This window comes from Adelges cooleyi, unplaced genomic scaffold (genome assembly GCF_023614345.1).
Source record: "Adelges cooleyi isolate 19-005CV unplaced genomic scaffold, UGA_ACOO_1.1 ACOO_flye_CR_arks_rails_tigmint_CR_PRNA_8, whole genome shotgun sequence".
Lineage (NCBI taxonomy): Eukaryota > Metazoa > Arthropoda > Insecta > Hemiptera > Adelgidae > Adelges > Adelges cooleyi.
Genome location: NW_026096513.1, coordinates 200876 through 219071, shown reverse-complemented (window position 1 = coordinate 219071; position 18196 = coordinate 200876). Strand labels below are relative to the sequence as shown.

Sequence of the window (18196 nt, the reverse complement as noted above, 5' to 3'; positions counted from 1 at the left end):
CATTTCATTCATGATTTCCCGGCCGGCGGACCGGTTCGCGGGCAACACCTTACCAGTTCGAACACCATCGTCGCGCCATCCGAACATCATCCGACTTGACGGTCGCTCCTCCGACGGGTGTTTTTTTTGAAATTTATTTTTGTGGTAATTTTTTTGCGCTTTTTTTGCGAATTTCGGGCACGACGAGTACGAATTTTTGCGATTAAAAAACGACAAAAAAAACCAATCCATCGTTTACACCGCGCTTGCGCCGTTCGCGTCCGGTTTTACTTTTGCCAATTTTTGTTTGTTTTTTTTTTTGTACTCAATTTTTTTTCACCGAACCCCGTGCGTTATTATCAATTGTTTATTATTACTGCGTATTGTCGTATTGGCATGGTAGGCTCGTACGAATCGGTGTCGGACATAGCATGGAACTGTCGCCGGTGAACTGTCCGTCGTCGTCGCCTCTCCGTGATCAGATCGTACCGGATTCCTGTAACGGCAACAATTGGACTAGCGAACAGTTGGACTTTAATTGGCAAATGCAGGTAAGTGTCACGACCGCTCCCGTATAGACGCGACGCATAGTAGATAGTAGATAGTAGATGTACACGTGAAATATATATTATATTGTAGGTACCTACGATATAATATTAATGCGCCTATAATATCTTGGCCAAGATACCGGCCAGTTATTCTTAGCGACGGCGCGTACATAGAGGTCGTCTTCCGAGTCCGTTTCTAGAACGTTCAGAATGTTTTACACGGGAACGGATCGCGCCAAACGTGCATCCGATAGTGTTATAATAATTATTGTTTCATCGCTATCATTGTTGTAAAAAATATTACAATACGCTCAAATTCATTCGGCATATGCGCGACGACCATATAGGAACTATATTCACTATTATTGGCGACTTTCTTGGCATGCTCGCAATTTGTAGGGGTTTTTTAAGCAAATCTGTTCGACACATTAAAAGTGCATTTCTCCGGAACGCCGCCGTAATAATATTGCGCTTTTATATCCTACACATAACGCGCATGTGTGTACCTAATCTTTTACTCTCATCACATGGACGTGCACACATACATACTATAAGGATTTTGCCAAACGCATTCAGTCACGTTTCACCGTTCGTACACACTATGTGTAGGTATATATTGGATATTATACACTTGCAGACCAGAGTTGTTGCTATACCTATAGCTGGTAGGTACGACACAGACGCCGGTTAATCTGTAAATGGCTAATCGGTTTCCGCGTTGAACTGGATTTCTCGACATCAAATAGGAGCGACCGGCCGCAGTACAGAAACCGTCGTACATTTAGAGCAAAACGACTTTTTTTTTCAAATTATTATTTTACTTATTATTAAAGAACACGGTGTTTCACTTTAACTTATTTTAGACATACATATATTCCACCGAACTTTAACTTCGTGGCCGCTGCATTTGTTGTCACAAGTGTCGTTGGTATTTCTTTTTTTATACAGATTTAAAAAAAAAAATACCTATTTTATCACTATTTGACCATAGTGCAAGGAAATAAAATTGTAGGCAACAACAGTAGCAAACGTTTAAACAGTTTTTTAATAGATTAGATCAACGTATCTAAATTTACCAACTTTGAGACCAACCATTTTTTTTTTGTTTTCATGTTATAATATAATTTATTAGTTCTTCGGTTATATTGTTCATGATTCGTTGAAAGATTTTAACTGATGGGTTTTATCTATATCGAGAGAGAAAAATGTATTTTAATAATTACAGATTTATGTCAGAAAATGCATCGAAGCTAAACCGTAAAAAAAAAAACAAATGTTGGTACTTAACTACTAAGGAGAACTTATTTGTCACGTGTCATGAATATTATAAAAAAAAACATGTATATATTATATACGTTTAATAGCACTATTACGATAAAATTAAAAAATAAAATATTAATTTATGTAGAGTACTTACCTGCATTTGCATTCATGAAAATCCAGAAATCCTTTTTATGGTTATGTAATTATAATATATTAAAATTATAAACGTAACGCTAAATAACTTTTGCCCGCAAAATTAAATCAAATGGTATTAACGATAAAATTAAAGTTTTAATTCAACTGAGTAAACATCGTTAAATGATACCCGCAGTGGCATTTTGGCAATAAGTACGTTTTCGTTGTCCAGCGGGAGGTCCTGTCCGATTGTATAACCTGTCTAAGAAAATACTTTTGATCGTTTTTCAAAATCCTGACTGTATTTTTTTATTTTTATTAAACTGAGACCGCAACATAAATGTCGCTTCGATAAATATTTATAACTAACGGTTAATAAGTATACACACATTAACAATAAATTGTAAAATTCGATATTATAATGTTGTTAACACACACCGCGTGGAAAAACTAGCAAGTCAACAAAAACTATGTCTATGACCCATGTCCACAGCATTCCCTACCTATTAATTATTATAATTTTGTTGTGTACACTTAAGTTGCTAACAAATAGCCGAATGAATATTTATTTAATTCTATTAGCCTTACGTCGTTAATTTAATAATTTATGTGAATTAAGGTTTTATCACGTTTTCACACTAATGTAAAACAAAAAATATTCGAATACTAATTGTAGACCTATAAAATTGTCATTCTAATATTTATATTATTTTTTGGAACGCATAGCAGCATTTCTAATGCAAACCGGCGCATTAACATTATAAACTTTTGAAATTCAATTAGTAACTTATTTATTAGGTCATTAAAAATAAACATTATATATATACCTATATATATAGGCATATATCTAAATTCTAAAACAAACATTTCAATCGACTGATAACCAGTTATGTGTGTAAACGCAGAATATGTTTTGAACGTGAAGGTTTCTCATTTAATACATGCCCAATAATATTTCCAATAGATCTGATCAGTAATTTAGTCGAGAAGGAAAAATTAGTAAAATTAAATGTAATGATATAATTTTACTTCTATGGAAAATTGCGTTGGTTTTTTCCTGTACAAAACCAATTACACACACACACACACACACACACAGAGAGAGGCACTTAATTATTTTTTATCTGTTTACTAAAATAACAATGCGTTCATATGGAATTTAAATACTTACCTACATATAAAGCGCACTTGTACGAGGCACTTGTGAGACAATCGGTGAGAGAGGGAAATCTCATTCGTACCCGGTTAGTCCACCACACACATGTGTAACGCGGCCATAAAGTTGTGTATAGTATATAATGTTATAATAATAGGTTTTTGTTGAATACCTAAAAACGCCGGGCTGGAAACAATGGTCACGTTTGATGATATAATTAATAACGCGCATTGGTGTACATAATATGATATAATATTCTGTTATAACTGACTAACTTATAAATATTTCATTGTATAGTTTGTCCGGGTATAATACACAGACACAATACGGTGAACGACTGGCGAGATAACCGCTAGGCTTGTATCCGAAACGTTGATGAAGTGGCCGGTTAAAAAAAATTGCACCTACCTAACATGTAGGATTTATATTCATTTTTACCGTCGGTTCTTCATCGCGCGTACCTACTCGACGGTATCTCGACTTATCCGTCGACGATAATAAGATTATGATATTATTATGCGTTTTATACACCGTTGTACCCGTCTTAAGCTACAGACTGTCGCCGACAATAAAATAATAATTATAAAACAACACAGCAATTAAAAACCTAGACGCGTAACAACAATGTAATGTTTGGTTGTATACTACTCACACGGATGAAAAAAAAAAAACGTGTCGGGCCTCGTGTTATCGACGGTAATCGATCGGATCGGGTTTTTTTTTTTAAATTAAATATTATTATACATAGATAGGTATATTACGTATATTGTACATGGAGATATCCCGTGTAACGCGTCTTCTGCTTAATGTGCGGCGGGCCTGTGCCCACGTGTGTTGTGTGATATTACTCTTTTATTTTTCTAGCCGAATCCGAAGCCTGTAACTAACATTTTTTCTGGAACGTACCATATTTGTTATATTTTTAATATGATACAAAGTGATACAACTATGTATGACACACTCTTCGGGACACTAATTACCGATGGCAACGGAGTAAAATATCTCTTGAGGATTCCGAAAGCAGTAAAGACCCAATAAACAAAGTTGTTAAGTCGGGCAGAAAGTAGGCATCATAAGGGCCACGACCGTTAAAAAATACAAAAAACACGCTAAGGTTTTTGTGTAAATGTTCTCATATTAATGTTTTTTTTTTTTTTGAAAAGTATTTACAACTGTTTAGGCCCAACTTATTTCATCACTGCCATACGACAAACGATTTTCTATCGAAAGGAATCTACTTGTTTTCTAAGCAGTGAATGAGTAATATAACCACTGAAATCTGATCGACTGCCATACCCGCCATTGATAGAGCTGATACACTTTGTCGGTTGAAACATACTAATCGAAATACGTAGCCCGGAATTGTTATATACTTACTAGTTTTAAAATCGCCGTTTTATGAAAAGAATAGAGTTGTTGTATTATCACTTTTTATTATTATTGAAAACGACACGCAACCGTATTTATAAATCTATAGAAATCCACAAATGATTGAGCTGTCAGCCGGACAAGCAGTCTTCGCGAAGATTGCTTAATCTCGTGTCATTTTCACGGCGGCACTTAGACGACAGAGTAGGTGATAAAAGCTGGTTACACTACACTATATAAATATAGCATGCCGTCGGTTATTAATTGAAAACGAAAAAATAATAATGATTAAACGGCATGAAAGTATTTAACGTTATGACGACGCGCATGAACATATGTAATGACTGACCCTACGCACGCCGTAGTCATCGCCCACCCGTTTCAACTTGAAAGAAAACCAACGCCAATGCAATAATAATAGTAATAATAGATATAAATCCACCTTGATTGTAATTACCGTTGTGAGATTTCATAAGTGATATGTAAGATGGGGGCCAAAAATATAGTTTAACTCGAAATAAAAACAAAAATTCACAATAAATACATTGCGACGCTCGTTTGAGCAGTCATTAGCGATGGATACCGCGGTGTTCGTATAATATTGGCATAAAAATACTTGTTATTTTTAACATAGTGCACGAGCAACAACAAAACGTTCAATCATATTATTCTGTATTCATATTGATACACAGCATAGTGTATGTGCAACACGCGGCGTCCCAGTATATATCTGTATATCATTATATTATATTGACAGACGACAGTGTCGATAAACTCTGAATGGATTCGAGTCTTTCGGAATTTCATATCATATACAGGCCCGTTGCACTTGTGTGAAGTAGATAAATAATATATAATACTATTGAGAAAACGGTTTTCGATTTTAATACAAGCGAGTCGCCTAGTGCCGTGCATTTATTTTCGATAAGAGGTCACGTAAACGCAATTTTTACTCTGTGGAGAAATGTTACCGCAAAAAAAGCGGGGGGGGGGAAGTAAAATTCGAAAATAGTATAAAGCCATCCTTCTTTAAAAAACTCAAGGTAAGAAAGACACTTGCCAAGTTGAGCAAGTTACTCTTTTTTAAAAAACAATTGTTAGTTTATTAAAAAAAAAAAGTAGTTAGGTACAGTTTAAAGTGTATTCAATAATTTCTCTTAAAAAACAATTACCAATTTTTAGTTTTTTTGAAATTTATAATTTGCTAACAAACAATTAACAATAAAATGTTATAGCATTACAAGTTTTATAAGAAGTCAGACTTGAGACATTATAAAAATTACTTAAAAAAAACTTAAACCTGGGATAAGAATAAACTTTTCAGAGCAACTTTGTTTTTAGACCTCGTTTAAGTCCAACTCATTGAACTTGAGTGTGTGAATTTGATAATAATAATAATACAGAGTTTTAGTTATTGCATTTAAGTTACTCTTATTGTTTACAAATATTCTCTCCTTAACCCCTCCTCCCGGTTAAACCTAATCACGCTCAAACCAAACTGATATGGATTTATAAAAATTGTTTCCACCGACACCTACCTTTTCGTTTGCGCCACTATTGTCTTTGGATCTAGCTTTATCCGTATTACAATAATATCTATGATAATATGCACTAAGTATAAAATATTTTTTATAGACACTTTCACTAGCGCTTGCTGGGGTAAACAATATTATGTGTTGGATAAAAAGTTGGCAGCGGACGTTAAGCAATATATACTGCGATGGTGAACAAAGATTGTTGGGCATACACATAATATCTAGTTATGGACATTTACACACACGATTTCATTTTGTATTATTATTATTTATACTGCGGTCCATTAGAGGAAGTCGGTCAGACTCGTGAACGGTCTCGCGTGTGTTCCTGTTTATATAATTGTATAATATAATATATTATATTTTATTATGAAGATAACAATAATAATAATAATAAAAAGATCATTCGTTTTTGTGTTTGTACATCGGCTGCAGTCATTGTTCTCCTCCGCGTAGTCTCGAGCGCGAAATGAACCGCAATAAAATATTAATTAATCTTTATTTATAATAATAATAATAATACATTTTTTTTTTTTTATTATTGTTTTACAGTTTCTAAACACGTTACTCTATGGGTGCGACAAACTGGAAGCAAAGGCCGAGGAGAAGCAACGGGTGAGTGTGTTAAAAAACGATATTATTATTTTTTATTAACACCTATAGATTAAAAAAAAAAAAAAAAAATTGCATACATAATAATTCATAAAACACCACATTGTATCTCTTGGTTAAATACCGCTTGTTTCTATAATATACTCGACAGGTCGACAAGTGGTCATTCGGTAAGTGCCAAGTAGGTACACTGTATGCATGCCTCCGCCGATAAACCACGGTATAGGAGAAAGGTATAAGGTATCTTATAGGTATTTAATTTTTACGGTCGTTATTTAATTAACGCTCGATTAATAACACTACATAACGGCGTGCGTGTAATGGAGCTCACGCTCAATGGTATTATTATTAGAATGCGGTGTTATACATTTCGGCTGTCGTTAAAATTAATCGCACGTTCTCCTTGAACTCAGCCGTCGTCGGTTTATTTATATTATCTTATAAATGTATATCGTATGTATAGATAATAATTATAATAAGTGTATCTCGAAATCTCTTTGCGCGTATTTCATGCAGGTACGATATTATTATCGTTTCGCAACGCTATTCTGATCACCAACAGCGTTGTATAACGTTTTTCTTAGGCGCCTATCGTGTCCGCCGTTATAACAACAATATATATAGGTATATAAAAACACACAACAGATTAGGTATATTCAATTATTTCGGTATACCGTTTCGATTTCCGGGGGAGGGCGCACCCCAATATTGCTGGGTCAACTCAAAATGAGCTGACGATGACCGATGGTGCATAATAATATAATAAAATTGTATAATTGAGGTTTTAATGTTTAATACATCGAGATACTTGAAAAATAGTTGCAAACCCCAGCTTAATAATTGGGTATTGCATATTTTAAAGTAATATTACAAAAGTATACAAAGGAGACCAATCAATAACGGACAGTTAAACATTTTTTATTTTATTTCTTAACAATATCTTGAAAAATATTACTAAAACCGAAAAGTTTTCTGTTTAAACCTTAAAACCAAAAGCAGCGTATACGCTGTTATTATAGCAGTTCCAGCTTGGTTTACAATATTAGGCATTTGTTGTTTTTGGAATCTATTTACAATGCTTTCGGAGAATTTATTGGAATATATAGGTTTTAAATTCAGTCGAGTTTTAAAAAAATTCGTACCTACTCCTGCAATGTAATTATTACGTGCCGCCGTTATTTAATTTTGCGATTTAAAATAAAATTTATTCGTTAGTTTTATGCGAAATTCAGCATAACTAATCTGTACGGAAACGATCTCCTGAAAATATCGATTGACCGACATAACCAGTTTTTTAGCGATAAATAACTCGAGTTACAAGCATAGGCCGGGAGAGTAGTGCGGATGAACAGCGGGTATCAGAAAACGCATATGATAATCCTATTAGATGTAATATCTTCTGTCTAAATAGGTACACTAATAAATATTAGGTATGCCTAATTTTTAAAGTAATTTTTAAAACTCGTTTTTTTGTTGACCAGCCGTTATTATTATTGTTATTACACTAATAAATTATTCAAACGACTATTTCGAATTTCGAGTCTTCGAAATTATTTTTAATTTTATTTCGAAAAAAAAAAAACCATTACAGGTGATACAACTATACTCACGACGAAAACCAAAAAGGTTCAAAAGGCCATTTTTTCTGAAATGAGTTTCCAATTCTAATTAATTTAAATTTGTCAATGTCATTATTTTTTATCTGTACCTAATTTATTTTACATAATACAAACACTTTTACGTACCATTTTTATTTCTCTTCTTGGAAAAAGAACTTAGAATATTCCTGAATTACTCTTGGGAATACATTCCTTATTGTATTGTTAGAACTAAACACCAACACTATTTGTACGCTATTGGTCCTATTCAATATCCTCATTATATAATCACGTAGCTTTGCGACGGTTAATTAGTTATCACTAACGTCTAACCGACCGCTTGCTCGCAGCATTTTAGTATTATGTATACATTTTAAAACAGATGTCCATATTAATAATTTATGTATGATTGTATTGCGGACGGAGAGGAATAGAAAGAGAGAGAGAGAGAGATGCTTGTATAGAAGAAAGCGAGTGTAATATTAGTATTATTATGATTTATTATTATTATATAAAAAATACTTTTGATCGTTTCGATTATATATTTTTTTTTTTACGACGTCGGTATAAGTGCTGCTATTCGAATTGAAAGTGTTTAATTAGAAAATGATACTATTTATTCGGTCATAGACACATCACATCATCGTCGGTGACGCTATCGTTCAGGTGCAATTGCAATGATGAGCAACCCGAGTCTTTTTCTAGGGGTCACGACTCACGGCGGCGAGTTAAGAGCCCGTAATGACCCTAAGCCTTGCTAATTTCTATAATATATTATATATATATATATATAATATGCGTCTCGTCCGGTTCGCGCGATGATTATTCTCATCCATCATTTTTTATTTTTTTCGATATTCTTTTTCTTCTTCCTTGACACTCGCATGATGTTTGTACACTCATCTCCCTCGTTATACCGCGCGCATTTCTTATGGAATATAATATGATAAATATATTTTTTCATGCAAGTACACAACTCTGTGGCGGTGAAGTCTGTTTGAAGTTCCACTACTCTTTCCGAACCGGTACCTTACAAAATGCGCTTTAGCATAATTATCATCAACACGACCTATCCCAACGGTGCGTTGCGCGGTGCAACGACCAAACCGACCAACTCAAACGATACCTATGCTATAGTATATTAGTTTATTTATTAACAATACATGACGTACTAGGAATAATAGGAGTTGTAAAAAAAAAAAACACTATTTTGTGGTCATTTGAACTTGTGTTTTGTTCGTTTAAAAATATATTATATCGAATTAGTTTTTGCTCAATTTTTTTTCTTTCTAAAGATATCTTGGAATTAATGTAGAATTTGTAGTTTTTCTTCAACACAAAAGAAAATTAGAAAATTCTTCTTTTTCTTTTATAATTGAGGCGATATAAAAACAATTTGTGTGCTGTGAAAAAAAAAACTAGAAACAGATTTGAAGTCAACGAAATAATCCATGTATTATTGTTCCGAAAACGTGTTGTACAATGTAGTTATACTATTAAAATAGCACAACATTTTTGAAGATAATCACGACAGTGTAATTGCATTTTTACTTTTTATTAATTTAATATATAAATTAATTATGAAACATTGTAGGTCATAACTAACTTCGAAAAACTTTTGTCCCATCTTGTTGGCTGAAAACTGATCAATAGTTATAAAAATAACTATTTTCAGTGTTGGACACTGGTTGGACTTGAGTTAAAAAAAATGTATCTCACTTTTTTTGGTAATGACGAGTTGGTCACTTAATCAATACTTACTGTTTTTGTTATACACTTTGTATTGTCGGAAAAAAAATGAGACTATTTTTATATCTCGGTTACTATTGAGAAGCGAGTCGACTAGATCGAATAACTTTAAGTTCAGATTAAGCGATTGTTATAAAAAAAAAAACAACAGCCTAACCGAATGTAGTCCACTCAAGATGGCTCATTATATAGGTATAACGTACGGCTGGTGCATTGTACCTACTCGGTACGCTTACCTACAAACGAACAAACGTTAATAATTATTATTAATTTTTTGGACTAAATATACCGGTGAACTAAATGTACAGTCGTTAGCCCAAATTCATCCAATGGACGTTGCGCATATTTTACCATATATTATGTCTACTCAACCGTCACACCGCACGTTGGTTATTATTATCATTAATAAACGGTGAGATGTTTTGCAATCTCATGATGATCGATACGACGGGATTGTGATGCGTGTACACGAATGACATGTCCCGGTGAACGATCAGAGCTTAGATCATATTATTATGATCTAAGGATCAGAGTTTAACGTATTGCGACACTATAGTGGTAAAGCATTAAACTTAAGTAACAGCGTTTCCTATTATATATGCGTTTTTCGAAAACACATGATATGATACTTGACCGCGGGCCTTTTTTTTTTTTTATATAATTATATCATGCACGAGCGTTGACCGGAGGCGTTTGTACGTTGTTATAATATTATCAAATTATTGTTGTTTGAGCCGACGGAGGACTTTGCCGTTAGTCCGGCGATATAGTTATTCCAATTTCCAATATTTTACATATACATTTTTTTTTTTATAGTTCAAGGACTCGACGTGAAGCGCTACTAGATAAAAAGCATCCTCTATAATGTGATTTAAGTAAAATATTAAAATAAAAACGCATTCGGTATTACAACAGACATACCTGTTCTGTCTCGGTCATGCATTTTTTTATAACACACATAATATAATATAATAGATAAAACTATATAGCCAGTTCTACGACTGTCACGAAAATTATTGTACGTTATAATATTGTTGTTTCTTGGCCGCTTGCTCGCCTTCCTAGAGACGTGCTAGTTCTTTTGCGCTAGCAAGTATTTCCAAAATAATTGTGCTACAGAAAAACAACATTATGGTGCAAAACGTCGGGTACGCCTCGGCCGGTATGTTTAACCTTGCGGAGTGACTTATTGTCTCAAGCTGTTGAGTAAATATAATATATATTATAAGTGAAAAAAAAAACAACATTACCGTACACCGACGTCGGTGAATCGAGTTCATTAACAAAGCCAAAATGTCAAGAGGATATTGCGCGACGGCCAATGCCAAAAATGCACTTCTCATGCGTGCTCGACCGCTGCTGACATAAGGTGCATGCACAAGTATACTCAATACTATAATAACTATAATATTATAGTAACACGTATAAAAAAGTATCCACACACACACACACACAAGCCGGGCAACCGACCATATTCGCCAAGTTTTCATAACCGAAGCGCGTGCAAGTGTTATAATAGATAAATACATATATCAATAACAATATAATGTGGCATTATCATTGTTGTTGCAGCCGCGGTGTAATAATAACAAACCGACTCTGATCGGTCGACGTTAATCCTTTGAGAGGTCACGTTTTCATTATTTGGATGGTCGATCGTTTGTGCTAAAGCACTCGCGTGGAGTGGCTACGACCTATGGAAGTCGATTGCGGTTTAACGACCACCGATCACGATCGAAAAGTGTTTTTGTTATTGGGAAAATCGAAAACCCTCCTAACCCTGGGTTATTTTTAACACTAAATGGGAGTTGGAGCTGCCGAATCTTCGGTGTACGATTTTTGACCTTTTCGAAACTAATAGAACATTTTGTTTGGCAAAGAGCTCGTGCCAGTCCTGCACTGCATCTTGTTATACACTGTCGTCTTGGCCCGTCGGGTCCGTTCGACTGATTCGCTGGCGCTGTGCTTTGATATAACAATACAGAATGTATGTTAACGCCCGGGCGAGATGATAACCCGTATAGAGATTGACCGCCGCGCCGCGGCCGGATGTTATTAATCACTCGGATTCATTTGTTCCTATACACAAATACCGTGTCCGGTTAAGCTAACCGTATAATTATTACCATTATCGTTGCGTTCGGAACGGACGTCGCAGAGGTCACCTAAAAGCGCATTGCGAAATCGCCCATCTGGAGACACACAATCTCGGGTTTCTGCCGGTTTGGCGACAAGGACGGCTGTCAATCATACACGCATACGTACACAACAGATAGGTATATTTTATAATACGACGGACGTAGGTCCGCCGCCGTATTTGCATGCATATAATATAACGTGTGCACATAAGCGCAGCAAGACATGCATAATAATAATAATAATAATATTCTAATATACGTTGGACCAACAAAGAATAAAACGAAATCGTCGCGCAGCAACTTTAATGCGTTGTTATAACCGCGTCCGCATCATTGCAGTAATTTTTTTTTTTTAAATTACACAATTACTTCTTTAGCGCGTGTACAAATAATAATAATATTTTTTATTCGTACACACCGCACACACAAGTACAAGTTCATTTGCAATGCCCCGTAGTAGTTTTTATTATATTGTGCGCGAATAAGCAATTAGCGTTTATGTGTTTGTGTGGGTGGTAGACCGGCGTATGAATCACCTCATGACCGTGCGGTAATTAAACACAAACGTCGCGAGCTGAACGAATCGCCAATGAAAAATGTTCAAAAACACAAAAAAGACACGGACGTGGACTTAGATTTGCGTAAAAAAAAACGGGTTTTTTTTTACTTTAACATATATTGTACTCGTATAATAGAGCAATACCCGAGAGATAGTCGACCGCGACACAGATTTTTACACCAATAACAACCGAGAGGCATATTGTATTATATCTATGGGTTATGTTTTTTTTTTGGTAAAATTACAAAAATTAACGATTTAAGGCCCACTCACACAATAACACCCCATCAAATAATTTATAATGTCTTGACCACAAAAAATCAATTTTATGTTTTATTTTCTCGTATTCAAATATTATCGTCGTTACGGCCATTCGTTATTATAATTGTACTTGTTTGAAACATTTTAAGAACAATGTACGCACATAGGTACTTTTGTTAAGATTTGTATCAAGAATGAACATAGGCTTTTGTTGTTATCGAAGTTGCATTATCAAACTATAAATAAAAAATAATAAAATAGCTGCTATTTTGAATGAACTGCTTTTGTTTTAATGTAGCTAATTCTTAAATAAAACAATTTTAGTTATAATTTTAATATTATAAAAATTAACGAGTTGCAGTAGCGTCTATTTTATTTTTTAATGTCAACTACTACTACTAAAAAAGCAAAGAAGTTTATTCAAAATATCAGTTTTTACTTCTCATCTTTACATCAAACGCAAGAATAAATATTTTAATTTTGCTTACTTAGATAGTGTTCAGAACAAGCATTAGAATTACTATTACTCAGACATGGCCGACCTTGTGCAAGATGACTTTCGACGGTACCAATTTGAGCGGTTTTTTGCTGTATAAACTGCGTCGAATTCCAAAAGGATGTGTCAAACATGTCTGACTCGGCGTTCAGAAGGCGAAAAAGTGAAAACGATAAAACACAGGTCGAACTCCAAATTCGATTTTATCGCCAATTTGACGTATTTCCGTGCTTTAATCGAACTTGACCTAAGGGGTACACTGTGCATAGTGACCGTGGTGTGTACACACTATTGTATTATTATATCGAGCGCTTAAGGAATTCTGCGAACCGGGAAAAAAAATAGACCATACTATTCTGACCGGAACCATCATATAATAATATATTGGTACATTTGATTCTGATAAATAGACAACAACAATATCATAATACGAACGTACACAGAGATATCGTTCGTAATGGTTAATAATAGTATGCCATATATATATATATATAGTACTATTATATACAATATTTGAGGCGATGTGCACCTCAAGTAGGTATGTAAACGCTGAATGTGAATGAACCGGTAACGATCTCGCGTCCTGTGTTTAACACATTCTGGCGATGTAGCTTCGGGCGACAACGTTGGATGTCTGCATCCGGGCATTCCGGCTGATTTTCACCGTGATTTATCTACACTCGCTGCCGGGTTAGGCTGATATTGATACAATATTCCAACAATAAGATTGGCATAATATGCTCGGCGCATAATGGCGGGCTCGGAGAGCTGCAAAGCGATAGGCGACGGATACACTTCAATAGAGGCTGTCTGCGATCGTCGTGGGCGATGCGAGTGTCGCCGGGGACTTGGCTGAACGACCACACCGACTTGGGTCCTGAATAATTCTGTGGCGTTTAGCCGGAAGGAAATCAATCCGTTTGTTTTGCACTTTCTTTTGGCCAAGCGAATAACTTCGTCATTAATTTAACGGGTTTTTGCATTGACACGTTTTACACTAGGCCCAACACGCGGCCGAGTGATTATCAGCTATCCCTGTGACTAGCTATAGTTAAACAAAACACCTTTATGGGCTTTCCGGGTTTTTATTGACAGAACTTACAAATTTAATAATTCCAATAAAACTACTTATGAAAAGTTTATCTCATATATTTATTGATTTTTTTATGTTTCGTCCACGACTGCAATAATTTCCACATGAAATAATGTAACCAAATTTATACAATATTTTAATTAAGTAGTATTTGGTTTTAATAGCACTTGCGCGAGGAAATATATTTAACGTATGTAAACAGCAAATAAAAATTAGCAATTTAATTATTTTGTCGAATGACCGGTTATGTAAGTTAGAGTAAGATTATACATAAATACAAACGCAGTTTATATTGTGTCTCCGAATCGGATTTGTTTATAACAAACCTGTGGTAATCGGTAATTTTTTTTTTATCAAAATTAGAAAAAGATAGCAAATAAAAGTTAAATCAACAAGCTTGCATTGTATACAATCAAATATCCGATTGTAATATTAAATATATGTTTACATATACTAGCTATTATTATTTTAATAATTTTATAAACGGGTCAAAGTTGTTGCCTCGTGGCCGCTTATCCGGTTATCATCGTTGCGTTCAAATTGTTATTACCGCTAATTAACGTTTTCAAACAAATATTTAAAATAATATAATAACAATAATATAGTCTTTTAATCGGGACGAGAGGTCAGGAAATTATACGGCGTGTGTATCAGTGTTTGTGTAATATATAACAATGCCATTATTATTAGGTAGTAGTAGTATGGAATAAGATGTAATCTGTGACCTACGAGTGAGTTCTAGGTATATATTGTTAATTTATATCTACTTTCTACATGTATATAAACTTATGAGTGTGAACCAGTTGGCGCACAATCGTACGTATAGCTTTAAGTGAACTGAACAATGATAACAAATTATTAGATGTTTATTTTAATGCAATATACTTTAACGTAAAATTATAATGCCAGTTCGGCGGTGAACACACCACGTATTAACCATTTGTACTGGCAGCAGAAAAATTATATAATAACACAGTTAACATCACACTATTTATTGTATACTATATAGATTATAGTACAAACCTCACACTGTGTATTTTCTTAGGAAAACAAGCCAAATGACCAATAGTCTGAATTAGGTTAAAAACAAAATATACCAATAATCAATTATCTATACTAATCTCTCCGGTGGCACTCCACTCTGTCAAAAATTAACTTCAAATTGCACTATAGCCTTTATATAATATATATAGCCGATCAATATGATATGTCCTCGTGTCGAGTTTGATATTTTCTATAATATTATTTTATATTTATGTATGTTAAAGATACAAGACTAAACGATGACTTATATAGATTTATTTAAATCTATTCTATTTCAAAATATACATTTTGAAGGTTAATATAGTATATATATATTAGTATGTTAAGTATATATAGTATTATAATTTCAAAACTTCTCTGTAATACGGCTAGTATTTTTTGTATGTTTTTAAAAAACTATTTTAAGTGAAAAGTAAAATAATTGGTCGAATAAATTATTTTACTTTATATTTTCGGTCAGACTGTTTTGCATATATGATTATTTATTGACATTTTCTGGGTCCAATAGAAATCTGTCTATTTTGAGATCTCGGTGATTGAAGTGTTGGTGGTGGTAACGGATTAGTTATCGACGGTTTAATTAACTGTTAATTTATATATTATTCAGAACGCCTTGAGCTTGAGAAAACGTTACGTTAAGTGGTTCATATATTATTTATATAAAATTATTTCACGCGGAAGTGATTAATCAAATTTTAGGTACATGTGTAATACATTTTTAAGCACTTAACGAGCTTTGAACACGAATAGGTTTATGTATTATTTTTACCTTTATAACACAAAATCCGATTTAATTTTCGAAATTTTAAACGCTTATCGATGACCGTGTGCCCGCGATGACCCCCGGTCGAAATTGACCAACTGGAGCCAATGAATCACGTTCAAAATAGATTATTTTTGTTCCATAGAGTCGACCAATTTTTTTGTGAATGCAACAAATGTAACAACAAAACAACATAACTCTTTGCGGCATGATAGTTAGTAGAGCTCACCACCGGCTAATATATTATAATTTTACTAGTTGATGGAGTGAGATAATGTATAGATGATTTGATGAGTTATTCAACATGTTATGAAAATAGACTAGGAAATTGTGAGTCCAGAAAAAAAAGTCTGAGGACTATGCCGCAAAGAGACAACGCACAAAAAAAAGTACACAGTTGGTCCAATTAGAATTATGATAGGGACGCAATACATTTCTAGGAATAACTAAATATATAGTTGGGCAAACTTAATTTTTAATTAAAACAACTTTACATTTAGTTCGGCCAGTGTCCCTATATTAAACATAATTTTAGTTGGACCAAGTATGTATTTGTTTACTTGTTTTTTACTTAACTATTTAGTTATTTAACTGTTTTATACTGTTCTGAGATAATAAAAAAAAACATTTCCAGGATATTTTTGAAAATGTTCATACTTTACGCTGTCCTTTTTAATATCTTTCATGTGTTCCAAAAAGTTAGAAAAAATGTATAAACGTGATTTTTTCAGATAATTTTTTACCCAATTCAATTCTATTACCAGGGTGATAACTAAAAATCGCAATTTTTTTTACACGTGTCACTTTTAAAATACATGCGTGATGTGTTATTTTGTATGTTAATTGTGTAATCATAATTTAGTATCATGTATATTATACGTTATTTTGAACATTTAACGAGTCGATTGTTTATTATGTTTGGTATTTTAAATTATAACATGACTCTAGTCTGGTTGGGAATTATGAGCTCTGGGCTATCGTTTAAATTGACGGCAAAATATATGCATACAAGTATACTTTAATATATACTTTATAATTTATATTATGTTTGTACAATAAACATATCAATTGTTGCACTTTCCAATAGAATCGGTCCACCCAAGCACATCCATAGTTCTATTTAACAGCAATGGCGGTGAATAATATCGGGATAAAATAATATATATATATATATATATATATATATGCATTTCCTATTTAAGATTATATGCAAAGCCGGGAAGGTATTAAGGTACACTTAAGCTTTTACGTCAACCGTGGTTCGACGAGTTAATATTATAATAACATATTGTTGTGTTATTGAGTTCTAATCTTGTCTATAGAATACTCGCACAAGTGCCCTCCACCGAGTACCTAATAATTAATACGTCGCATTTATTCGGTACAATAGCCGCTGCACGAAATCATCCATACTTATCGTCGAGCGTAAGTAATATTATTATATATACTGTAAATATCGAGTAAATCGGCTTTATTACTACCATTGTTAAACGCACCATATTATATTATCATTGTAACGATATTATTATCATTATTATATTCTTATTGCAGGTGCTGTACTTACAATAATACCGTAGCTACTCCTATACAGTCGTGCTAGTATTATATTATTATTATACGGCCGAAATCCGAATCGATAATTAATGATGGCAAACGGTGTTATCATTATTATTATTAGTAGGTACTTGGGAGCCGACAGTCCTCGTCTCGCTTGTTGCTAGGCGCGTTAGCCTTGCGGTTAATATATCCCAGTAAATATATTATAATATACACATGCATATGTATATTTTATAATAATAATAATATAACAACGAGTATAGAATAATTAACGACGCGTAATCGATACACCGTCTGCGTGTTGTTTAACTCGAGAATTAATGAAGTAAATAATTATAAAAA

General features: G+C 33.7%; 1 protein-coding gene across 1 annotated transcript in view; it reads left to right on the top strand.

Annotated features, from left to right (window-relative positions):
* The first annotated feature begins 67 nt into the window (after window positions 1-67).
* The window catches only part of LOC126845609 (zinc finger protein squeeze-like), an 82435-nt gene continuing 64306 nt past the window's right edge, over window positions 68-18196 (top strand). Inside the window, exons 1-2 of the mRNA XM_050584365.1 lie at window positions 68-530; window positions 6537-6599. Coding sequence (XP_050440322.1) covers window positions 411-530; window positions 6537-6599 — 183 coding nt within the window. The 5' untranslated portion in view covers window positions 68-410. The remainder of the gene's footprint in view (window positions 531-6536; window positions 6600-18196) is intronic.